This window comes from Gymnoscopelus braueri (assembly GCF_963280865.1).
Source record: "Gymnoscopelus braueri genome assembly, chromosome: 22".
Taxonomy (NCBI): domain Eukaryota; kingdom Metazoa; phylum Chordata; class Actinopteri; order Myctophiformes; family Myctophidae; genus Gymnoscopelus; species Gymnoscopelus braueri.
In genome coordinates, this window is record NC_137624.1 from 29,291,402 (window position 1) to 29,316,756 (window position 25,355).

At 42.4% G+C, this 25,355-nt stretch overlaps 2 protein-coding genes across 2 annotated transcripts in view; one reads left to right on the forward strand and one right to left on the reverse strand.

Moving 5' to 3' along the window:
• Nucleotides 1-25,355, reverse strand: part of nup188 (nucleoporin 188) — a 305,112-nt gene that overhangs the window by 129,977 nt on the left and 149,780 nt on the right. The window lies entirely within an intron of this gene.
• LOC308077923 (uncharacterized protein) overlaps nucleotides 1-25,355 on the forward strand; it is a 108,177-nt gene that overhangs the window by 69,039 nt on the left and 13,783 nt on the right. Inside the window, exons 17-39 of the mRNA XM_080418926.1 lie at nucleotides 302-355; nucleotides 1,728-1,781; nucleotides 2,170-2,223; nucleotides 2,431-2,484; nucleotides 2,620-2,673; nucleotides 2,784-2,828; nucleotides 6,132-6,185; nucleotides 6,299-6,343; nucleotides 6,454-6,507; nucleotides 7,775-7,828; nucleotides 10,485-10,538; nucleotides 12,610-12,663; nucleotides 16,933-16,986; nucleotides 17,798-17,842; nucleotides 18,063-18,107; nucleotides 18,760-18,813; nucleotides 22,153-22,206; nucleotides 22,776-22,829; nucleotides 23,070-23,123; nucleotides 24,127-24,180; nucleotides 24,338-24,445; nucleotides 24,543-24,596; nucleotides 24,880-24,987. Of these exons, the coding sequence (XP_080275052.1) occupies nucleotides 302-355; nucleotides 1,728-1,781; nucleotides 2,170-2,223; nucleotides 2,431-2,484; nucleotides 2,620-2,673; nucleotides 2,784-2,828; nucleotides 6,132-6,185; nucleotides 6,299-6,343; nucleotides 6,454-6,507; nucleotides 7,775-7,828; nucleotides 10,485-10,538; nucleotides 12,610-12,663; nucleotides 16,933-16,986; nucleotides 17,798-17,842; nucleotides 18,063-18,107; nucleotides 18,760-18,813; nucleotides 22,153-22,206; nucleotides 22,776-22,829; nucleotides 23,070-23,123; nucleotides 24,127-24,180; nucleotides 24,338-24,445; nucleotides 24,543-24,596; nucleotides 24,880-24,987 (1,314 nt within the window). The remainder of the gene's footprint in view (nucleotides 1-301; nucleotides 356-1,727; nucleotides 1,782-2,169; nucleotides 2,224-2,430; nucleotides 2,485-2,619; nucleotides 2,674-2,783; nucleotides 2,829-6,131; nucleotides 6,186-6,298; nucleotides 6,344-6,453; nucleotides 6,508-7,774; nucleotides 7,829-10,484; nucleotides 10,539-12,609; nucleotides 12,664-16,932; nucleotides 16,987-17,797; nucleotides 17,843-18,062; nucleotides 18,108-18,759; nucleotides 18,814-22,152; nucleotides 22,207-22,775; nucleotides 22,830-23,069; nucleotides 23,124-24,126; nucleotides 24,181-24,337; nucleotides 24,446-24,542; nucleotides 24,597-24,879; nucleotides 24,988-25,355) is intronic.

Genomic DNA, 25,355 nt, shown 5'->3' on the forward strand with positions numbered 1-25,355 from the left:
GTAATGAATCTTGAATGTTGAAGATTAATGGGACGAGGATCCACGGGTCCAGAGTTCACTTTCTCTAATGGTTTTCCTTTTCTCCATTTCCCTTCTTCTGTCCATCTTCTGTCTATCTGCTGTCCATCTTGTCTTCTGTCCATGTTCTGTCTATCATCTATCTATCTTGTCCTCTGTCCATGTTGTGTCTATCATCTATCCTCTGTCCATCTTCTGTCTATCTTCTATCTATCTTGTCTTCTGTCCATGTTCTGTCTATCTTCTGTACATCCCCTCCTCTCTCTTTCTCTAAACCAATCAGGATGAAGTTGGGTCTCCTGGCCAGCAGGGGGAGATTGGATACCAAGGAGACAAGGTAAGCCTGATTTATACTTAGTCATATGATGGCGTCCCATGCCAAAAAATAGCTTATCTACAAGCTCACAACGCGCCGCGATGTGACACATTGTGAGCTTGTAGATTGGCTATTTTCAGCGCACAACTTTGTCATACGACTAAGATATTCACATCCCTATCTACACAACAATATCAGTTTAAAGAAATATATAATTATATAGAAATTAATTAAAATGAGAAATGTTCTCCATAACTGCTGAAAAAGCAGCTGTATGAGGAATCATGGCATCACGAGTGGAAGAAGTTGCTAGTTGTACATACAATAGTATATTGACGGCACTTGGTGTAATATTGGCCTATAAATGTACATTGTAAATGTCACACCAGCTATATTTGCAATGCTCTGGAAACCTCTTTTACTGTTAACTGTGAAATTAAAGGTATGTTGATGATATAAGTATCCTTTTATTCTTTTATATGGAGCTTGGGTGAGTTTACTAGGGTGGACTTCTTCCACTCCTGACATTACGAAATTGAATTTGCTAAATGTATATAACATACTTGTTGTTCACGAGAATACCAAATTGTAATTCTCACATTGTTTAAATATCCAGCATGTAAAATGATCTGTAAATCCTGTCTTAAAGCGGTAGAGTGCCTGTGCAACACACATGCATGGTCATAGTAGACGTACATACTTTGCATACAGACACACACACACACACACCTCCCTCCACCAGTGCTCTTGCACCCCACCAGCCCCCTACCCTCGGCAGCTACATTTTCTTTTTCTATAATTTTGGAAAATGGCTTAGCCAGATGTCTTTTGTCCAGGCTATGGAAAATCTTGTGTAAAAGCTCCTCATCTGTCTGTGTACGTAAAAACTGAAGCTTTTTGTTTCGGAAGACAAAGTGGTCTCAGCAGACCTCAGCACAGACACTAAACTGTCATGATGTGTGTCTAATGGTTTAGATCAGCCAATGGGGTGGTTGGGTTTCTTTGCTTCTGAAGCCGGTCTGAAGCTTTGTTTGTGCCAGAGTTGTTATAGTTTTTGAGATATTCCTTAGTTTATTTAGATTTTGAATTTGGTGTTTGATTTCAGTTTAGAATTGACTAGTTTAGTTCTTATTTAGTTTTAGTTTTAGTTTTTCAGGCATTGTGGGGAAAGCGGAAGCTGAAAAGGTACCAGGGTGGAAGAATGCATGACATCAGATATGATGGTGGAAAAAGTAAAACAAAGAACATTGGACTTTTCTTTAACTTTCGTTTTTTCATTTCCTTTTTTTTTAAGTTAACACAATTCTTTGACCATTTTACTTTTAGCTTTAGCTTTAGTCTTAGTTTTAGTTAACTATAATGACCCTGGTTTGTACATGTTTTTGATTGACAGGGCATCCAGGGAGGTCCTGGGTTACCAGGCGTCCTAGGAAAACCAGGACCACAGGTGAGCTCGCCATGATAATGTCATCTAGAATATTTCACTGCTTTTTTACAGTAGATGACAATCTACTAAAGTGCTCGAGAAGTTTGACGCACATTGCTCTCCAAAGAAGAATGAGACATACGAGCTATAGGTATTTTTTGCCTTTTGACAATTAAGTTAGTCTTAACAGTCTTACTGATCTGAAGTTAAAAGCACAGACTTGTAACTTTGATACACTGAGGGACTCCATGATCCGGGAGGATAAAAAAAGTCAGGGAAAGGCTATTGAGGGAAACGGAGCTGACAATAGACAGAGCCATTTAGATCTGCAGACAATAGATAATCATCATAACGACTAGGAGACAATTCTCATGTCCTGGTTCCCTCTCTGTCTTTCACTTCCTAACAGGGCAAACTAGGGGAGATCGGACCCTCTGGCACGGCTGGCCCCCCTGGTCCAGAGGCATGTATATTTATACAATACATTTATACAAATAGATACAGTATATACAATAACGTGCCTATGTTGTGTCAATCGTAACTACACAGTAAAACCTTAACGGTTCTATTTGTGCAATCTCAGAGTTAAATTAACACTCCGGATTCTACTGGGTACTGTTTGTCTTCAACCTTTTGTATTAATCATAACATATTATAACAATCATAACAGGGTTTCCCTGGCGACATGGGGCCACCGGGAGGGAATGGCCTCGAAGGACCAAAGGTGAGTAAAAGCATAAAACATGAAACCATGGTGGTTATGGGGTGGGTGGGCGGTGGTACGGGATAAAAAGCAAACATGAAGTGTATGTATTTATTGTTGAATGTCAGTCTTTTAAGATGTTCTCTGCCACCTCAGGGAAAGCAAGGTGCCAGAGGTTTGCCGGGACCAAGAGGAATTCATGGGTTAGAGGTACGATTTTACACATAACCCCAAACCATCAAGAAACTATTAAACATAAGTTAACACGAGTGGAAAAGAGTGATCAGTGATCATGACATTATTTATCTTAATGTTTGCAGGGAGACGAGGGTCCGCTCGGACCACCGGGGCTAACAGGGCTTGAGGTGAGTGTTCAGTAAACACGTTGTGGTGAGGAGAGCAGACAACAGGGATCTGCTTCTCCTTTCAACTGAGCTCTTTATCTTAAGCAGCTATCCCTGCTATCCATTATGCATCACTTTCCTGCACCGTGCTATGTTGCACGCATGCATTTCTGTATGTGTGTGTGTGTGTGTGCGCGTGTGTGCGCATGGTGCAAGTGTGCCCCCAATCCTGACATTCAGATACGTCTCAACCCAGGTATCTGTTTATACTGTACTTTTTACTAGAGTCGAGTGTCTAGAGGAAGGGAGAGAGAGAGAGAGCTCCAGTGGAAGCACAACAGTAACTTGAACCTAAAGACACTTGCATGCTTTGTGATGCAGCAAGCTAATTGACATCCAGCTGAGAACATGCAGCATGCAGAACATGCAGTATGCATAAAGGTGGCTCTCCACCAAACAGACTACTTCAGACTAGCATGCAGCGTGCAGAACATGCAGTATGCAGAACATGCAGTATGCAGGACATGCAGTAAGCAGAACATGCAGTATGCAGGACATGTAGTAAGCAGAACATGCAGTATGCAGAACATGCAGTATGCAGGACATGCAGTAAGCAGAACATGCAGTATGCAGAACATGCATCTTGCAGGACATGCAGTATACAGAACATGCAGTATGCAGGACATGTAGTAAGCAGAACATGCAGTATGCAGGACATGCAGTAAACAGAACATGCAGTATGCAGGACATGCAGCTTGCAGGACATGCAGTATGCATAACATACAATATGCAGAACATGCAGTATGCAGGACATGCAGTATGCAGAACATGCAGCTTGCAGGACATGCAGTATGCAGAACATGCAGTATACAGAACATGCAGTATGCAGAACATGCAGAACATGCAGCTTGCAGGACATGCAGTATGCATAACATACAATATGCAGAACATGCAGCGTGCAGGGCATGTAGTATGCAGAACATGCAGTATACAGAACATGCAGTATGCAGAACATGCAGTATGCAGAACATGCAATATACAGAACATACAGTATGCACAACATGCAGTATGCACAACATGCAGTATGCACAACATGCAGCATGCACAACATGCAGCATGCACAACATGTAGCATGCGGACATGCAGCCAGCATGCCCATTGACTGCATGATAGCCAGAAGAAAAGGCAGTGCTTAAATCCCATATGGTCCCATATAACTTACTATTATCAATATTTTTCCCAAGGAATATTAGTTTCACATTGCTTGTCTTATAGTGAACAGCATGCACAGAATCCTGCATAACGAATGTCAGAATCACAATGTACAGGGTTGTAGAGCATTTCTTTAAGTTGTTGATAGACCTGTCTCACGATGAACCAGGGACTGTAATTCATATTTTTGGCCACCAGGTGGTGATAACTGAAATCACTCATTTAAAGGAATACTTCACCCAAAGGAATGTCGCATTCCTGAGCCAATAATTCAATATACCCGGTGCCCGCCGCTGTAGGAGAACCAATGCAAAACTGTATAAAAGTATATTATAAACTCCAAAACAACTTTCACAGTCTTAAGTAATCACTGATGAGCCTACTGATGATCCAGGATTGGTCTCCTATTAAATTCAATTAGTCAAATATTGGATTATTGGCTCAGGAATGCGACAAAAACAAACAATCACATTTTTTGGGGTGAAGTAGAAAAGCCATAATTTACAACTGTCACACGATGCAAGGATGATAATGACAACAGATGATAGAAATAAAGGAGTCGTACAGCAAGCATATATTATGGAAGAACGGAAGAGTGAAACTTCTACAAAGTACATTTATCGTGGCGTTGACAACCTACCCAATGCCTTTGAGTTTTTTCATTTAATAGCTTTACTTTTTCATCTTGCCGACATCTGCCTCTACCTCCCTGTCCTCCCTGCCACCTGTATGTGTGCTGTCACTTTTATCCCACCCACACACCCTTAAGCCCCCATCTGTCACCTTGCAAACCTCTCTGTCTGTTACCAGTGGTGGAAAGTAACTAAGTACATTTACTCAAGTACTGTACTTAAGTACAATTTAGAGTTATTTGTACTTTACTTGAGTATTTCAAATACTCCGGACTTTTACTCGTCCGTATTAGAGTATTTCGACATTGCAGTATTGATACTTTTACTTACCCACCATCTCTGTCACCTAGCAACCATCTCTGTCTGTCACCAACCATCTCTGTCACCCAGTAACCATCTGTCACTCATCATTCATTCCCACTCTTTCTCTGAAGAGGAACTATTGTAAATGGACACTTTCCTCAGGTCATGTGTCACAGGTCTTACTCCTGTTTTTTCTCATCCTGTCTGTTGAGCCTGATTCATACTTTGTTGTCATATGAAGGACACGCTGACAATAGCCGATCTATAACGACCATGTCCGTCGCATGTAGATCTGCAATTTTTTTTGGCACATCATATGACGGTGTATAAATTAGGCATTAGACTTGATGACTTAATCTCTGTCTGCCAGTTCCCGCTCTTTCTTTCTTTCTTTCTTTCTTTCTTTCTTTATTTCTTTCTCTCTTTCTTTCCGTCTTTCTTTCCATCCTTTCTTCTGCCTCTGTTCAGCTCATTTCATTAACTCAGTGATGAGTGGCTAACAAGCTCAGACCCACATATAAATCAATCTGGGGAAAGTAAATTACAAAAACAGATCTGGCTGTGGTCAGTGCTGGAGAAAACCATTTGAATAAATATTTTGCCAGTGCCATATTAATCCTCCTATTACTACAAGAATGAGGTTTTACTGTGTGCTTATGGGCGGAACACACTGTGGGCTTGTAGTGGATTGTGAAAGCTGCCAGTTGTTCCAGAATAAAACTTGAATGCCACCAAACCTTGGTAGCAGGGACCCCCACTACATAATGTATAAGTTGTGTTGCAGATTAAACTTTTTCATAGGTTTTTGTTTATTTCAAACATTTAACCACTTAAATCCTCAAAACTTAGTAAACCTGACCTTTCACCAGTCACCTCATACGGTAGAGATCTACCGATGCAGATGTGACCTCATAGGATAGAGATCTACTGATGCAGATGTGACCAGTCACCTCATAGGATAGAGATCTACTGATGCAGATGTGAGCTCATAGGATAGAGATCTACTGATGCAGATGTTACCTCATAGGATAGAGATCTACTGATGCGGATGTGACCTCATAGGATAGAGATCTACTGATGCAGATGTGACTAGAGAGATTGATGACACTGTTACGCACAGTAGCAGAAAGTCTATGATGTGTGATCATGTATAAATATATGATGTGTTCTTTTTCAGGGCAGAATGGGCAGGAAGGGTTTCCCGGGGGCGGTCGGACCAGAGGGAATTAAGGTGAACAATCAAAAATAGCTTTTCATTGTACAATTAATATTTAGGGCTTAAGTGGTTGATAACACAGTTGATGGATGTATATTGAAAACACAACACATATAATATCTCTGCAGGGAGAAACTGGTACAGCAGGGACAGTTGGAACCATGGGAGAAAGGGTAAAGACGCCTCTTATTACTTTTCATTTGATATAATTGTAGCATCTTCATTCCTTCATGTGCTGTTTACCTGCATCCTGCCCGTCCAACCTGGCGTGTGTGTATTTCAGGGTCTTGTAGGCTTCATTGGACCTGTTGGCGAGATGGGTCTGGCCGGGGAGAAGGTGAGCTGTCCTGTCCCTGTCCCAGTGTTTTTTTCGCTGGAACATTGGAATAATGAATAGAAATGTAATTTATTCTTGGCTTTTAGGCTTCGTAAACAAAAGTTGCACAGAGCACATATCCTCCTATAATTTGACAAACCTCTGTGGCCATGGTGTCTTGGTGTCTTCAACTGTGTGCCCGTTTCTCCTCACTGCCTGGAGCACTTGATCTAATTTTGCACACAGCCATTGCCCATTACCATCTGAACTGAACTGCGAAGCCCGTTTCTCAGCTTTTTATTAGCCATTATGTGTCAAACAATGGGAGATAACGTTGCCAGGTTTCGCGCGAGAAACAAGCAGCAAGGTCTGAACTTTTGCCTGCGCCCTTCACCGGGTATGGTCTAGTGACAAATAACATGCATAGGCTATTTAATTACTTTTATACTTTAAAAAAAACATTAATAGGGGAAATAGCCGAGTGGAAATAGCAGATCTACAAGCTCAAATCGCGACACGTTTTGAGCTTGTAGATCTGCTATTTCCACTGTTTTTGAAAATGTTTGAAAATATATGAAAATTCTTAATAGGTAATGATTATTGCGATTATCTCAAATAATTGTGATTAGGCGATTATGTAATAATTGGGACAGCTCCTGCACATTAAAATCAGTGGTTCCCAAACTTAGGGTTGTGACCCAATTTTGTGGGTCACAAGTAAATATTTCCAGAAATGTTAACACAAAAAAAAAGAAAAGGAATGTGAAATATAAGGACATCCTTTTTGAAAGAATTTCATTATAAAATAAAATAAAATTCTAACATTTTCCAGAACATTTAAAAAATATTCTAGAAATGGTGAAAAGAGCTCCCAACGTGTCACATCGCATTTTTCTTTTGCACATTTGGGATACCAGTTTTGTCCAATCAGGAGAGAGAATCCCACAAAGATTATTCATCAGCATTCAATTTATAGTGTTCCAGATCAAATTTTGTTTTTGTTTTGTTTCATCACTTCCAATTTCACTTGCTTATCCTGTATCCTATATGAGTTCTCTCTCCTGACCAAAAATAAAAATGGTATCCTGACCTGAAAATGCATTTTCTGTTTACTAAAGAGCTGGAGGGGCAACCCCTGTTACTGAACAAACACTCAATGTATAGCAATGATTACTATCAGATTATAGAGCTATTTAACGCTTATTTTAACAAATAAATAAACAATTACACCACCTTTAAATGAACACTGAGGAGTTTACTGTGAATATTTGTGGATAAACATTTTTAGGGGGACAGAGGAGAGATGGGAGTTCCTGGACCACCAGGAGAAAAAGGATCAACGGTAAGTGAGAGTGGCGGTGTGTGTGTGCGTGCATGTGTGCGTGTGTGCCTGCTTGCATGAATGCGTACGTGCATTTGTGCGTGCCTGCCTGCCTGCTTGGAGTGCTGAGATGTGGTTTTTTTCAGATGCACAGAGAGAGCACAGAGAAGGCTGCAGGGGCGGAGGGGTGGTGCGCTCCGGTTTGGGGCAATCATGAAAGAGAGGCTAAGAAATGCTAAACTTACATTAAAATGTGTGTGTTATTCCCATGGGAATATATTCATATCTGGGCTCAACACCAGTTCTGTGTGGCACGTTGACAGAAAACGCTGCTGGTTTTAAACAGACTCTTATGGTTTCCTAGACGGCAAAACACACTCCTGGTTTACAGTTTAAGGACGTCCCCTGAGCTAAAAAGCACTAACCAGAGCTCAATAAGTGATCTCAGTGAGTGAGCTGCACGTAAAGCAGTGGTTCCCAAAGTGGGATCTGGGGATTCTAAGGGTTCTAGAGGGTTCCCTAGCATAAAGATCTAAATGTAACCTCTCTAGTCCTATTTTATACACCAGCTCTTAAATAGTCGATCTAAGAGCTCACTTAATGTGTTGCATCAAGACGCATTGTGAGCTTAATTGTGAACAACACAATTTTTAACAACACAAATATTCTCTTATGGGGGTCCCTGCCGCAACATCTTTTCAGATGGAGGTCCGCGGCCAAATACATATCAATTTGGGGGTCCCTGACTTGAAAATGAAACACAAACATAGTAATGTAATGTAACCATTTTTAATGTTCGTGTTTATATCTGGCATGGTTTGGCCATGTTCCCATTCGTCTGTCTGTCCATCCATCCTTTGTGTTCCCGTTAAGCCCCTTGCGCACAGCGTCTGGTTTATTTGTATGAAAAAAACTAATGACACACCTCCCAAATTGCTGTCCGACGAGTGGCTGCGTAATTTTTTTTTCCAATCCAGTTGACAAACCAAAATGACAAATAAGAAAATGTGATCAGTGTGCAAAGACCTTTAGTCGGTAACCGGAAGACTCGACCCAAAACACAGTTGCCCCCCCAGCGGTTCTTGTTTGTTTAAGTCGTTCATCGAAATTATTTGTATAACAATGAATTGTCAAGTAAAATAATAATCGTGACAGCCAGCCCTAATAGGGACGCAGGGGTTCATATAGTTAAGTGGTTAAGAGTTCATGGGAAAAGTGTATCATGCCTGACTATACCCCCATGACATTCACAGTCTACTCTGTCAACCACAGAGCCACAGGGCCACAGTATTACTTATGTAATAAATCGTCGATGTCGGATGGAAACCTTGTATGTCCAAAACTGTTACTTTTCAGAGGAAAAAATAACCTGTTTTTCTATAGATCCAGTGTGGTTATTATTTAGTCATACACTCTTATTAATACTTGTCATTAGTTCAATATTTTTAAAATCCCACAGAGACACTTAAATTCACTTTTGAAAAAAGTATACAAAATTGCAAAACATCTGAAAGCTCACAACGTGTTGCTGCGATGTGACACGTTGTGAGCTTGTAGGCTATTTTTGCTACTTTTGTGTGACAATTGAAGTAGAGCATTAATTTATGGAAAAACATAAAAAGTTGAAATGTGGATATATTAGGTTTCTGCCCGACAGCAACACATTTATAATTAAATCCATCCCATGTATGTGAATGGATAAGACATCAGACATCATTCATCTAGAGACACAGAGCAGCATCTTGGTGATTAATGACCAGTTGTTTTCCATTGAGAACTTAGCCACACACAGACAGACAGAGAGACAGAGAGCAAGACAAAGAGGGAGAGAGCAAGAGAGACAGAGAGAGCAAAACAGACAGAGAACGTGAGAGAGGTAAAGAGAGAGACAACAAACAAGAGGAATTTACAGGAAAACCTTTACACACACACACACACACACACACACACACACACACAGGCGCACACAACACAACGCACACACACACACACACACACTCTCTCTCTCTCTCTCTCTCAAAGCTGCTCTCCTAGAGAATGTCACAGAATAGACTGAGCCTATTTGACAACATCCGTACAGTCGGTTACAGTGACATTTATGTGTTTCCACTGCATGTGAGCGGAGCTTCCTACTGTGTAATGGGACCTTGTGTTGCCCTCTGATTGATTGACTCACTGAGAATAGCAGCACCGTCACTTAGCATTTGATAAAAGTCAGGCCTTAGTAATTGTGCAACATACTGTACCAGAGGGGCAAGCTGCCAAAAGCAGAAATGTTTGTGAAAAGCGTTTCACTTTTTCCTTCTTTTTATTACCTCCCTCGAGGGATAATGTTACGATGAATGTGATCCCCAGTGCTCGGAGCCTTTTTACAGATGTGTGTGTGTGTGTGTGTGTGTGTGTGTGTGTGTGTGTGTGTGTGTGTGTGTGTGTGTGTGTGTGTGTGTGTGCGTGCGCGTGCGCGTGCGTGTTAATTGGCTTAATGCTGCCTGAATGTTGAGTCATTTGGTAATGAAATGAATTGAGATAAAACAGGACTACATTTTTACTTTGGATGTACATTTCTTTGTCTTTGGCTTTCCTACATTCATCCCACGTTATGTTGTTTATTAAAGTTAATCAACAGATGTTTTCGTGTTTGTAATGTAATTTGTGTGTTTGTGTGTGTGTGTGTTAGGGTCACCCAGGGACACCAGGTGGAAGTGGGCCTTCTGGACCACCGGGAAGACCAGTAAGTCACTACTTGTCTCCTCAACTCACTTGCTGTTGTGACCTGAGCCACATAACCTCGTGTCACCAGGCTTTCCTCGCGGGGGAAAGCCACATGACAGAAAGCCTGGTTTTCATTTCGAATTGACGAGTGTATTCCGGGTCAAGACCCTGCCTACTCTAGTCAGTGATTCTCAAATGTTTTCATTTCAAGGACGTGGTATGCCTTATATATCCCACCTAACTCTGAGAGTGTACGAATGGAATGAAATGGAGCCTTACGGGTTCATTTGGTTCCATTCGTACACTCATCATCATGATCAAACTTTATTTATATAGCACATTTAAAAAACGACGTAGTCGACCAAAGTGCTGCACAGGTTAAAAACTATACAACAAAACAAGGATGTTATCAAATTAAGCTCAGCTGTGATGAAAAGCCAAGTCGAAGAAGTGGGTCTTAAGCAAGGACTTAAAGGCCTCGATGGACGGGGCGGATCTAATGTGAAAGGGAAGGTTATTCCAGTGCCTGTGGTCGGCCACTGCAAAAGCACGGTCGCCCCTGGTTTTCAGTCGAGTGTTTGGCTAAATCAATAATGAAAGGGAGCCAGCCCATTGAGGGATTTAAAAGCAGTTAACAAAAATGTCATTGGTTCTAAATTTGACAGGGAGCCAATGGAGTGAGGCCAGAACTGGGGAGATGTATTCTGGACTAGCTGCTAGCGCCTGACCAATGACTGGTCAATGCCAGAGTATAAGGCATTGCAGTAGTCTAGATTCGACGAGATAAAAGCATGGATAGACATTTCATGTTGCTTGGCAGGGAAATTAGCTTTACCTTGGCAATTCATCGCAACTGAAAAAATCTGATACTGCCGATTCTCACCAGACTGGATCAGAAATCTGCTAAACAAGTTGATCCCAGCCTAGAGCCACAACAAGGCTGCCATTAGTGTGACATCCAGCCTGTGTCGTGGGCTTTAGGCAGCAAGTCTGGGCCTGTCAGAAAACAAGCATTATTAACAGGTATTGAGAGATATAGAACTCCCTTTCAGGAAACCCTAGAAACCTGCTAAGTTATGATCATAAATGCCAAGCTTTATCTGTGTCTATTTATATAAGTTGACTGTTGTTGATACCTGTTCTATGTACACATTAAAACATTAGTGTTCATTTAAAGCTGCGATCCGTAACATTCTTACCCAGGATTCAGATATGTACTGTATGGACATTCGAACACACACAGGGTCTCCCAGATGAGAGACCAAATTTCTGTTGCTAGGCCAAGACGCAGTCCCCACTTGGCTGGAGGAGATATTGCGCTGAATGATCTTCAGGCAGTACTACTGGCCTACCCGACACCAGGGTCTTAATGTCTCAGTGGAAGAGAAGGGAGACCACCTCCAACCACTGCAAATGTACTAGTCATATTGTATTACCATATTAGCATAGAGTTTCGTTAAAATAAACATATATTCATTCAAATAAGTTCCTGATTGCCGCTTCAACTCTGAGAACGTACAAATGGATAAATGATAGTGCCATCCAGTGTTAGTAGCATTAAGGCTTGATTTATTTTATTATTTACTTACATGCGGGTGTCACGCACCGGAAATAGCCGATCGCAGTGCGACGCTTTGTGAGCTCGTAGAGCGGCTATCTTCAGTGCGCGACACCCCTGCGTAACTAAGTATAAAGGCTTAAGTCTCCCTGCCAGCAGAGGTCTCTGTGAGGCTCATGAGATCTGGCGGCCTCCTGCTGAAGCTGCATTACCACCCTGTCAGTCAAAACACCAACACCTCTGACCAATTAGAAGTTGACCCTGCCCCTTTTAGCCCCGCCACAGCCAACTTTGACAGGGTGTGGGGCGAGCGCCGGTGCGAGGCAGGGGGGCCACTGAGTCACCAAAACAAACATAAATACAGAGCTCTGGGGGTCCGAAGAGCGGGCCCTTAAATTGGGATGAGTGACAGATTTAACAACAAACGGCAGAGTGTGTTCCCGAGGTCACGCTGCCCCCTGGGGGTGTTTGCTTTTATCGCGCCCTCTCTTATCCTCTTCATTTTCTCCCTCTTTTTTCTTTCGTCGCTCAGGGCCTGCCTGGATCTCGTGGGCCCATCGGTACCAGAGGACCTAAAGGAAGACGGGTAAGGTTTCACTTTCACACCTTTCCTCCAGCTGAGTGCGTGCGTGCGCGCGTGTATATGTATGTGCCAATTGGTCAGAGTTATCGCTGGTGTTGTTGAGACGGAGTAAATAAATAGTTTAATGAAGTGATTTGGAAGTGCCTGTGCAGTGATGTCATCATGAGTGTTTACTGGACACGGGTGCATAACACATCTTCTGTTGCAGTGGTTCTCAAAGTAATAATACATCACAGACTCATATAGCGCTTTTCTTAGTACCCAAAGTCGCTTAAACGTGGGGTCCGGGGACCCCCAGGGCTCCTTGAGGGGGGTCCCAGGGGGTCCCCAGCCAAATGATTGATGGGGGGTACCAGGGTGACCCCCAGCTAAATGATTAATAGCAGGGAACAGTGGACCCTTTCAGGTCTGGAACTCGGCGAGTGTAAACAACCGCCCCATCAGCTGGGTGACCCAGCTGGTCGCTGCTCAGATGCTTATGATGAGCGCTCGGGGGGGGGAGCAGTTAGGGGTTAAGTGTCTTGCTCAGGGACACTTCGACGCAAAGGCCGGGGGGGCCAGGAGGTGAACCGGTGACCTTCTGATTAACCAGACTGCCTCTCTGTCCACTCAGCCATGGCCGCTATACTGTAGTCTTTGTAATCTCAGCCCCCCCAACAATCTTCTTTAGTGCTCTCTGAAGGCCTTTGATTGCATGCTGGGAACTTTCTTTTTTTTAATCTCACGTCTGTCTTGTAGAAGCTGTTGCAGATGGTCTCAGTATTATCACCGTGGGGTTCTTCAACATCACATAATGCAGTGGTTCTCAAAGTGGGGTCCGGGGGACACGACACCTTTTCAGATGGGGGGTCTCACGGCCAAAGACATTCAATTAGGGTCTTCTTGACGTGAAAAAGTTTGAGAACAACTGACATAATGACAGAAACACCTGCACCTTGCAGTTTTAGTATCAAAGCAAGGTGAAAATATCTATAGAGGCGATTTTTTTTTTAACCATGGTATCAGATGACGACAGAAAACACTTAGTTGGCTGTTTTGCATGCTGAATTGGGTTCATTAAATGGAAACGCATCAGCCACTGCGTAAGCCACAGTATAAATCTATCTTCATGCGCTCTCTTGTGGTCTGCTGGCTCTGTCTCCAACCTTTTCCAAAGCCTCTTAACAGGATGTCTTTTATAGACTTTAGCGCTGACTCAGCTGGCAGGTGGGGATAAATAGTGCTGAGTGTCTTTGTGTCTGAGAGGCCTCCATGGGAGGTGGTCTGACTGTGTTTGGACGGAACCACATTCTCACCTCTCCGGATAGCCTTGTTGTCGGGCAGAATAACCTCTTATCTTCATATTTCGATTTATTTTCGTAAATGAATGGCCTACTTCGTCGCGCAAGAATGTCACACTAAAGTAGCACTACAAGCATCTACAGGCTTTACAGCTCACTTTTTTAAAAGACATTTTGAAAGTGAACGTGGTTAAGTGTGTCTGTAGATTTTATAAATATTGAAAGAACAAAGGGTTAAAAAGTTTTTGGACATACAAGGTCTCCACCCGTCAACGGCTATATGTTTCCAATTAATGTTCACGTCGGCAGCTTCCTCTGCCTGGTCCCTTCATGACCAAGAGCTGGGGTCTTAATAACCGTCCAACCTGACTAAGCCCTCACATGGTGCTGGTTCTCCCACCCATGTATTACCGTACTATGCATGTGAGGACATCCACATTTTATTTCAGGCATAGCTCCAACCCTAACCCCCTAAACCTAACCTCTAAATTAACCCCTAAACCCAATCTGAATCTTTTCCAAATCGTATAAGCCTATCTCAACAACAAAACGATTATTCCTATTGTGTAATGTAATGTTTTCAAATTCTGCTATTCTGGTGTGGGAAGTAGACACAGACACACGCACACACAGAGGTTGACAAGCTCTTTAATGACAATATCATCATTTCCTGATGTTGTAATGTCTTGCTCAGTGTTTGGTTTTGTAGCTTTAGGCCCTGAGCCTGAACATACCATATTAGTACTTATTGGACACTACGAGTCTACTCTGTAAAATCGTCTATGTTAATTTAATTCTGACAATGTAGAAAAAGAGATTTTTTTTCCCACTCCCAGTTAACACTGATGATTTTACCGCGTAGACACACACATGGTACTGCACATGCTTACTTACATGGAAATATGAACGCTGGGGTCGAACCACACTGCGTTAATTTACATATCCATGTGTCTCTGCCTTCTCTTTGCTCCCTCTGGCTGCTTGTTGAAGGAATCATCATTATGATGAAATATCATTGTACATCTGACACCTTCGCATGGTGACACGATATGGCCCACACATCCTCAGCTAATGGCTTCCACATTCAAGAACATGCTCCTCAGAGCTGATTTGTACATCTTGTTCAATCAGTGCTCAAAGTTGTGTCCTTTGAGAGGGTGCCAGCCAGCGGGTACAGAGCTAAGTGATTAATAATTAGGAACCAAACAGGCCCTTATGGATATGAGAGTGTACAAATTGAACCAAAGGGGCTGGGTCCATCTGGGTTGATGTGGCTCCACTCAAACAACGCTTAAAAATATATCCATTTAACCCATTAAGACCGTGAAAAGCATCTGTCATTTTAGATTTGAACCACTTTCACCATTATTTTATACTTTGGCTATTCAAAAATAGTAGATATACAAGCTCATAGCACGGCACCAAGTGCCGCGTTGTGAGCCTGTAGATCTGCTATTTCTTTTTTGAATCATGAAAATGTTTGCAAATCTTTGAATATACATTTTTTTTAAAGCGAACATTTGAAACTCAAATCTTTGCTTCTGGATGTCCCTGGAAGTAAATATTTTGAGATGGGGGTCCGCGGCCAAATACATATAATTTTAGGGGTCCTTGACATGAAAAAAGTTTGAAAACCACTGTATATTATAGCAACATACAGTAGGTGTTTCAGAGGATTTAGAAGACATTTGTAGAATAGGCCTCAGGTCTTAATGGGTTAATGAAGTTATCACATAAATAAATAAGTAACTAAATAAATACAATGTTGTCCTAAGTTGTCCTACGTTGTCCTAAGGACCTTTCATGTGAGTGCATGTTGTTGCCACGGCCCAATGAGGTGAAATAATGGATCCAGTAGCTAATGGGGCTATGTCAACCCAGACAGGAATGTTAATGAGTGAGGTATAATAGGCTTATAGCTGTCCAGCTAGCTGTGTCCCCCGTGGGCCATGCCGGGGCCCCGCTGGGGGGCCCAGTCGTCACACACTCATACAATAAGCCTGCATGTGTGTGGCTGCGTCACACTGAATTCCATTCCTCCTTATAAAACACTTTCAACCTGGCGTCCATATTTTGGGGGCATGTCATCATAGACGGATATGTTCCAAAACCGCAAAAAAATAGCAGATCTACCAGCTCACTGTCGTGCGATCATTAACGTTTGCTAGTGATCCTTGGTTTTCCATTATTCATGTTCATATTCACCATCAGCCAATTGTGAGTGTGACCCCTCTGCTACGTCATTGGTCATCAGGCCTTCTCGATGTCAGTGAGCGAGGTCTTTCCATTGTGTGTGTGTGTGTGTGTGTGTGTGTGTGTGTGTGTGTGTGTGTGTGTGTGTGTGTGTGTGTGTGTGTGTGTGTGTGTGTGTGTGTGTGTGTGTGTGTGTGTGTGTGTGTGTGTGTGTGTGTGTGTGTGTGTGGTGTCTTCAGGTGCAGAGCAGATGGACTGTCAGATTGTCTGACTCACGTCTATTATCAGCACAACTTTAAATACTCCAGATTGATTCTGTTTGACAGACGAGCCCAAGTAACCCAAACAGTCAGACTGCGTGTGTGTGTGTGTGTGTGTGTCCATCCATATCCAGGCCATTGTGCATAAAGAAAGCAATTCAGACAGCTGTAACCTGTGTAGATTACTGCCATGTGTGGCAACCTGCTGAGTGACACAGTGTCATCTCTCTCTCTCTCTCTCTCTCTCTGTCATTCACTCACTCTTTCTCGGTCTGTCGGTCTGTCCCTGTGTGTGTGCATGAGAGAGAGAGAAAGGGAAAGGGGGAGAGTTAGAAATGAACTTTTACAAATGAATAAATTAACACTGATCATGTTCTCTTCCCCCCCCCCCCAAGATAAATGTATGCACATATATATATTTCATGCCTGCACTGAAACAAAAACAAAACTCACATTTAACTCTATAGAAGTGCTTGTGTGCGTTGTGGATTAGAGTGACCTCTGTTGGTGAAGTGACAAGACAGCTGTCTCTGTTTCAGGGAGCGAGAGGACCTGATGGGCTGACGGGAGAGCTGGGATTAGAAGGCAAGAAGGTAAGAGATCTGTGCTGCTGGGGGGTCTTTACCATGTCCCAGCAAAAGGGTCTTAACTACTTGAATCTTAACGTCCCTATTCTGGGGTGAACATTTGCTGAAAACAGCTGATCTTTTAGCTCACAACGTGTCACAGTGCGACACGTTGGGAGCTTGTAGATCGTCTGTTTCCGGCGAAGAGATTTGGTGTAAAACGCTCCGTTCTCATTGAAAGGCATGGGCAAAATCCGCCCCCATAGGTAGAATTAAAGGTCGGTGTGACCGCAGAAATTAGTGTAGGACATGAGGATGTAATTTAAGGATAATTGGAACTCCAAAGACTGTACATTTGTTTCAGTGTCAGTTTATTTTTATTTATAGTGCGACATCACCCCAAGGGGTTTCTGTGCACTTCACAACAGGTCATACAACAAAAACACAGTAGCAAAGAAACACAGTAAAATGTGCCCGCACGTATGGTCAAACAATTACCATGTGGCAGTGCACAGCTGAAAAATGTACAGATCAGCAAAAAAGAGAATTTAGAACAATGTTTAAAACCACAGGGCACTCTTTAGAGTGGTTTGGAGTTTCATTGGCTCTGCAGCAGGTTTGAACAGTAAACACGTGAAGGTGTCATCCCTGTAAGTGTTCCTGCTTCAGATCTGCTGCCGAGCCAATCAAACGAAGCCGTGGGAAAATTTACCGGAACAGGAAAAACAGGTATGCCACCTTCGGCAAATCCGGGACTACAGTCATGCACAGAGCCTACTGTACTAACACTGAGAATGTTACTGTTTATCTCTAATGCCACCCCTCTCTTTTTCCACAGGGCCCTGAGGGTCCTCCTGGAAAAATAGGCTTCCCTGGACAGCAGGTTAAATCATTGCTTTATTCTTATGATTCTCATGTATTGTACTGCTACTTTCAGTATGTTTTTTTTCTGTTGTGGTGTAGTGTGACTCTAATGATTCTACTAATCTGCTGCAGAACATCTGAGTATTGTTTGCACCGCCAGTGCTTTTGTTTGTTTCAATCCTGGTGTAATTCTGTATATAAAGATATTAATTACCATCGTTGTAACATCGTCACTACAGGGCAAGATCGGAGAATCAGGAGAAACTGGGCCTAAAGGTTTTCCTGTAAGTTCCTGTCTCTCTCTGTCTGTCTGTCTGTCTGTCTGTCTGTCTGTCTGTCTGTCTGTCTGTCTGTCTGTCTGTCTGTCTATCTTTGTCTCTCTCTTTATCTTTTATATGAACAATTGCATACATGTGGGTTTGTAAGTGGTTTTGTGTGCGCGCGCGCACACACACACACACACACACACACACACACACACACACACACACACACACACACACACACACACACACACACACACACACACACACTATGATGAGAGAAACATGACTTAGCAAAGCTAGCATCTCAGAGGTCACCCATAAAAGCATGTTTACAATGTTGTCCCCCATTTACAACGGTGGTCTCTCTAAATACTGTATGTAGGCCAGACCTGGACAGCTTTACTACAAAGGTCTTAACATTTAAAGCATAATTGAGTTTTGCCACTTGAGAGTTGCACATTGTAAACTGTCTAAACGTTGAATGGTGCTTCTGTTGTTTGATGCTGCAGTGAAAGGTTTACAGCAGCCCCTGGGTGTGTTTGAATGTGCTTATTTTGAGTTCATTGCATGACATCTCTCTCTCTCTCTCTCTCTCTCTCTCTCTCTCTCTCTCTCTCTCTCTCTCTCTCTCTCTCTCTCTCTCTCTCTCTCTCTCTCTCCCTCTCTGTAGGGCATCCAAGGACCTTCAGGACCTCCAGGAGACAAGGGAATAGCCGGCGAGCCAGTGAGTCCTTTCTTTCACCCCTCTTTCGTCTCTACAGTACCTCCTTGTTGTTCATCATATCTTCTCTGTATCTTTGTATGTTTCCACTTTAGTATTCTTTCACTTTTCCTTTCTACCCTTCATAGCTAACCACTTTCAAACTTGTGCTTATGTAAATTTATGCAAATACTAATGTGACGGTCTTGTTATGGTCAAAAATGACAATTAAATGCACAATGATGTGCGAGGGATGAACTGTCTATTACAGTACAAACCGTAAAGCAGCATGATATGCAGCAGTGTGTCTAATGTAGGAAGATTCTTGCAAGCGAAACGTTGCAGAAGCTATCAAACATTTAACCAATCCGCGAGCGTGTGCAGCTCTCTCTGGGAACATTGCGCACAGATGTAAACAACCAAGCAATGGCAGAGCTTTGGGCGGAGGAGAAAGTAAGACCTGCTCATCAGTATGCTGCCGCCTTTAACCCATTGAATCCGGGAACAAGCTCACCGAGTGCTGCACTATGAGCTTGTAGATCTGCTATTTTGTTTTGAAGAATCGTGAAAATGTGTGCAAATCTTTGAATAGATGCAGTACAGTATATGTTTTAAAGCGAACATTTGTAACTCCGATCTTTGCTTTTGGGGGTCCCTGGAACAACATATCGTTGGGATGGGGGTTGGCGGCCAAATACATTGGGGTTCCTTGACATGAAAAAGTTGGAGCACCACTGCAACCAAACAACAAAAATTATATTTAATTTGTCCGCAGACCCCCCCCATCTCAAAATGTTTTGTTCCAGGGGCCCCCAGAAGCAAAGATTTTAGTTAAAAATGTTCGCTTTTCAAAGATTTGCACAACTTTTCAACAAAAAGATAGATCGCAGATCTACAAGCTCATGGCGCGGCACTCGGTGCCGCGCTATGAGCTTGTATATCTGCTATTTTTTTATAGCCAAAGAAATCTAACCGATGCGTTCCCGGATTGAATGGGTTAACGCCACCTCTACCACCCTGTGTTTTTGGTTAGAGCAGTGGTTCTCAAAGTGGGGTCCAGGGACCCTCAGGGTTCCAAATGGACCCTTAAAGGTCTGTAACTCTGACGGTGTATGGAACCAAATGGACCCGTAAGGGTCCATTTGGTTCCATACATCCCATCAAAGAACCCACCCGTAAGGGTCCATTTGATTCCATGTATACACTCTCAGAGTTATGGTGGTCCTTGAAATTAAAACAGTTGGAGAACCACTGGGTTAGAGTAAAGTCTTTGGGGGTAAAAAGGTGAAAACAGGAGCTTTTTTTGCAGGCTTAATGTTTTTTGGCCAGTGCTGTTAGCTGAGGAGATTTCTTGTCCCAGCAGCAGCTCCTTTATAAGTCATGTATTAATGTCTGTTAAAGATTTGTTACCCTGTATTAAATGTTTCCTGTGGGTCAGCCAGCAAAATGTCTCATTTTTCACACATCTGGTCTGGAATAGCAGGCGAGAAACAGGCTTTGCTGGCGAGCTACAGTAGGTCACGACTTGATGGATGTTCAATAGAGATACAGGTTATTGAAAGGAATGCATCATCGGAGCATGTCAGGTAGATAGAGGGATTTAGAAGGATTTCCTATTCCACTTTGACAGTGCAGAGCCATATAAGGAGAGTTGCGTCACCTCCGTTCACTTCATCGGGCCAGTCTTCTACATAGCCTTTATAGAGCAAGTCTGACGTAATTTACGCATCCTACCTGGTTCGCGTTTTTTTTGCCATAGACGTGTTTAATATAAGAACTGTGTTCCAAAAATAAACAAATGATCCCGGCGGTTTGACTCTTATGGATATGAAGCATCAACTGACGGTGAGAAAACGCTAAAAAAATGTTACTTGCGCCGAATTACATTTTCGCCAGAAACAGACTGTATCAAATATGAGTGACTGACTATCATAAACGATACAGAGCCTCCTCCCTGACAATATCTCCGAGACAGTTTGTTTATTTTTGGACCACAATTCTCATATGAGACGATTCTAAGATGACCCAATGTTATTCTCCATAGAGAAATTACTTCCGCGACCCAGGGGATGAACGAGTGACGTCAGGATTTCTGTACTCTATTGGCGAATAGTGACAAAGCCCTGAACCGGAAGTTTACGGAATGCACTGGAGTCAATGGGCGTTTTGTCACTATTTTGAGTTTACATGAACCACGCTGTTTTCTGCCCCCGAGGTGACGCAACTCTCTAATACAAGGCTCTGTGACAGTGGTGTTCAAAGTGTGGACCTGACGTCCAACATTTTGCAGAGCCTGGGTATAGGCAACCTGACCGGCCCTCAGAGGAGCGCACTTTTCTAGTCTTTATCTGTTGCTGCTGTGTGAGTATAGGGAAGGAAGAATCATGTTCTTTTTTTCTGCCAGTATATACTGTATATAAAAAACTTGAAGTAAAGTGGCTTTATTCATGTTGTCACAGATTTAATTGACTAACAGGGCTTTTTTATATACTATACTGGCAGAATTTGCGTGCGTTCATTTACAGTATGCCGTACTAGTGTGACTTTGCGAGAAGAAAGTGTGCCTTGAGCGTCCCTCTCAAGGAGTACTGTTGAGGTTACATACAAAACACATTAACCTGATGCTCCCATTCTGTCACAGTCAAATCCTCTTCCATTTGTAACTCTGATGCTGCTGCGTACACACTGGCAGCTGATACAAAGCTACAGCATGTCTGTTACGGAGTTACTGTTGAAGTGTTGATCAACACACTCGTTGACGTCAAGCGTGCGTCTAACGAGTGAGAGAAATATAAAGCCTGGGATTAAAAAGAACACGGAAATAATTATTTTTACCCAGTGCTGTAGTCTTTTTCAGACGGTATACCATACTTATTCCCTCGCGCAGGGCACATGCACACGCACATATACGCGCGTGCTCACAAAATGTATTATTGTGGGTACAGGTAAAAATGTCGGTTTGAGTAGACTGCATATATAGCGTATACTGGTAGAACACACCACTGGTTTTACCCCATTACAAGCAGGAATAGTGTGTGAAGAGAGAAGGTGAGTGGAAATGGTGAAACAACACTTGGTGGTTTTGTAGCTTTGTACAGTAGCTGCAGTTGAAGCCAGCTCAACTTGGACAATTGTAGCTTTGTAGATTTTGTAGCGGCTACAAACGACAGGAGTCGCTTTGTATGTATCTTCATGTCGCTGGCTTCCATTGAAAATGAACGGGTGGCCTGTGGCTTTGTAGTTGCCAGTGTGAACGCAACATGAGAGTTAAATTAACTCTGTGTGAAGGTGTAATACTGTACAATGCTAAAGATGGTTTTGATACTGCTGGTTGAACTCAGTGCTTGTGTTGGTGTCAAACAGGGACCATCTGGGCCTCCAGGGACCATGGGACCACTGGGAGAAATTGGTCTGAAGGTGAGGAAATGATTCACAAACAATACATACTGTATACTGCAAAATCCTCTGTGTTAATTGAACTGTGAGAGTGTGAACAGTGAACACGTTCATGTCCATTTCTATGCTTTCAGAGTTAAATTGACTCTCAGGATTATGCAGTGTACAATAACAAAAGGAGGGGGAACTCTCTCTTTGTCTGTCTCACACACACACACACACGCACGCACGCACGCACGCACGCACGCACGAATGCACATGCATGTGAGCGCACGCACAGACACATACACACGTCTCACACACGCACACACACACGTGCGCACACACACACACACACACACACACGCACACACACACACACACACACACACACACACACACACACACACACAGTCTAACGAGTTGGATATGTGTGCTTGGCTTGTTGATTCTGAGCCAGGGAGACATCTGTTCATGTCATTCTAATGAACCATTAATGATCTCTGATTGAAATAATCTGTACTATAAGTAATTAAACGTACATTATGGATGATCCGTTTGACCCAAGGAAAAGGGCTTCAACCCTCTTCTGTGCCATGTTTATTTTACAGGGTCCCCCAGGCAAGGTGGGTGAACCAGGACTGCATGGAGAGGCAGGAGAGAAGGTGAGACACACACACACGCACACAAGCACACGCGCACGCGCACACACGCTGTTTTCGTGCGGTAAAGCATTTTCAGAGCATCGAGCTGGGTTGAGTTAATAGTAATAGTAATAATTTCCACTTTCAGGATTGGTATACATAAATGGGCTTATTGTTAAATGTGGTCCATTGTCTGAGACATGTTTGCTATCATGTTGAAGGTAATTTACTGTCTGTTTCCTGTTTCCCTGTGCGTCGCAGGGAGCGCTAGGAGCCATTGGGAACATGGGAGAACAGGGACTAATAGGACCACGGGTCAGTATGTCATATAACCCTTTAACCCGTTCAATCCGGGAACACATCTGTGTCATTTTAGATTTGTTTGGCTATTTATTTTTAATCTTGAAAATGTGTGCAAATCTTTGAATATATATATATTTTTAAAGCAAAGGTTTTTTTTACTCAAATCTTGCTTCTGGGGGTCCCTGGAACAAAACATTTTCAGATGGGGGTTCGCGACCAAATGCATATCAATTTGGGTGGTCCTTGACATGAAAATGTTGGAGCACCACTTATATAGCAAATATGTTTTTTCAAAAAACTGTTAGGACATTTGTAGAATCGGAACCTCAATTCTTTTTTTTTCCCTCAATTTTTTTATCCCACGATTTTGTAACCTATTTTTTCACCCAGTGCCAATGAGGGAACCTCAGTTCTTAATGGGTTAAGACCTGAGGCCGATTCTAAATGCCTTCTAAATCAGTAGTTCTGAAACTTTTTCGTTATTCAAAATTATTCAAAAATGTTCAAACACGTCAAAAATGTTCAAAAATAGCAGATGTTTGCTGCGTGGCACAAAGTGACGCGCTGTGAGCTTGTATGCCATTTTTTAATAGCCAACGCAAAAAATAAAATGGTGATAAATCATAATGGATAAAACCTTTTTTGGCATTAGAAATGAAACAATTGAAATATTTCCAAACTGGCTTTCACTAACCTGATTGTATTTTATCATTTTCTTCTTTACTACTATTTCCTATATTTTATTATTATTAATAATAATAATTATTATTATTATTACAATTTCAATGCCTTTTTTATGTGTATTTTGTTCTTTTTGTCCATTATTCTTGTGCTTATTTTACTATTGTCATCTCTTGTTTATGTAAAGCATTTTGTAACTGTAATTGGTTCTATAAAGATTGTTGTTATTATTATTATTATTATTATTATTATTATTATTATTATATACCGACAGACTGACAAACAGATCTTTATTGAATCTATCTTATTGCCATTATTATTCATGTTTATGCAGGGAGAGCCCGGTTTGGAAGGAGAGGCTGGTCTGGCAGGTCCTGATGGAACCAAGGCAAGTTCTTTTCACCAGATGTAATCACTGTTAACAGCAACTGGTTGGCAGAGGCATACCGCCGTGATGCGGCATTTCGAGTTCTGTCCAGCACAGTATTCATGGTTACGTTACGATGCACATGCTTTAACGCGATTTCTGTTGTATTCATGTCTAGGGTGAAAAGGGTGATATGGGTCAGGAGGGTGACAAAGGAGACAAGGGTGAAATTGGACTAAAGGGAAAGGAAGGCATGCTTGGAGACCATGGACTCACTGGCGTCAGGGTGCGTGGCCTGTCTTATCTTATGTTATCCGCTGTATTACAGTTCATGTCTAGGGCTGAAACCACCTACAGCTGTTCCTGCCTTTGTCTTTCTGTAGGGTCAAGAGGGCAAACATGGAAAGATCGGAGAAAGAGGCAAACTTGGACCAAAGGTAATTGGGTCACATTGGGTTCTTTCATTAACCAGTAACCAGTAACAGTATCAATGTCAAAGACAATGGCGTGTGGCTCAAGAGGCTAGCTGACGTAGCCATCTATAAGAGGGTTGTTCTGTGTGTCTATATGTATGTCTGTCATGTGTCATGTGACATCATATGTCACTTGACTCACGTCACCGGCTCGCCACATGAAGACCGAGAGCCACATTAGAGTCACACCGTTTACCATTTGAGTCCGTTATGGAGTTTTGTAATTTCCGCGTTATGGCATTTCTAGGGGGCCAAAGGTCACCAGGGTCACCTCGGAGAGACTGGAACCATCGGGAAGACGGGACCACCAGGGTTCGTCGGGCCTAAAGGGACCAGAGGAACCATTGGACCTGTGGTAAAGTAGACCTGTAATGCTCCAGACAATGCAAAACCACCAAGCATGTCTCTAATATTGATGATTAACCACTTAAAGACAGGGTAACAGATATGACGTACTTCAGGTACATCTGGACAACAACATCAGTTTTATTTTTTATATAATTACAGTATTATATGGTATATGGAAACTATTTATAATGAAAAGTTATGGAAAAGGTGACTATACAGGTAGTATCACGGATGGTCAATCGTAATGGTTTATGAGAATGCCAAATTATAACGTAGGTACTGGCTGTCACATTAGCTGAATTTCCCAACGTTTAAAATGATCTGTTGCCCTCTCCTTAAGCCCTGTTTTATACTTCGGCTATTCATAAATAGCTG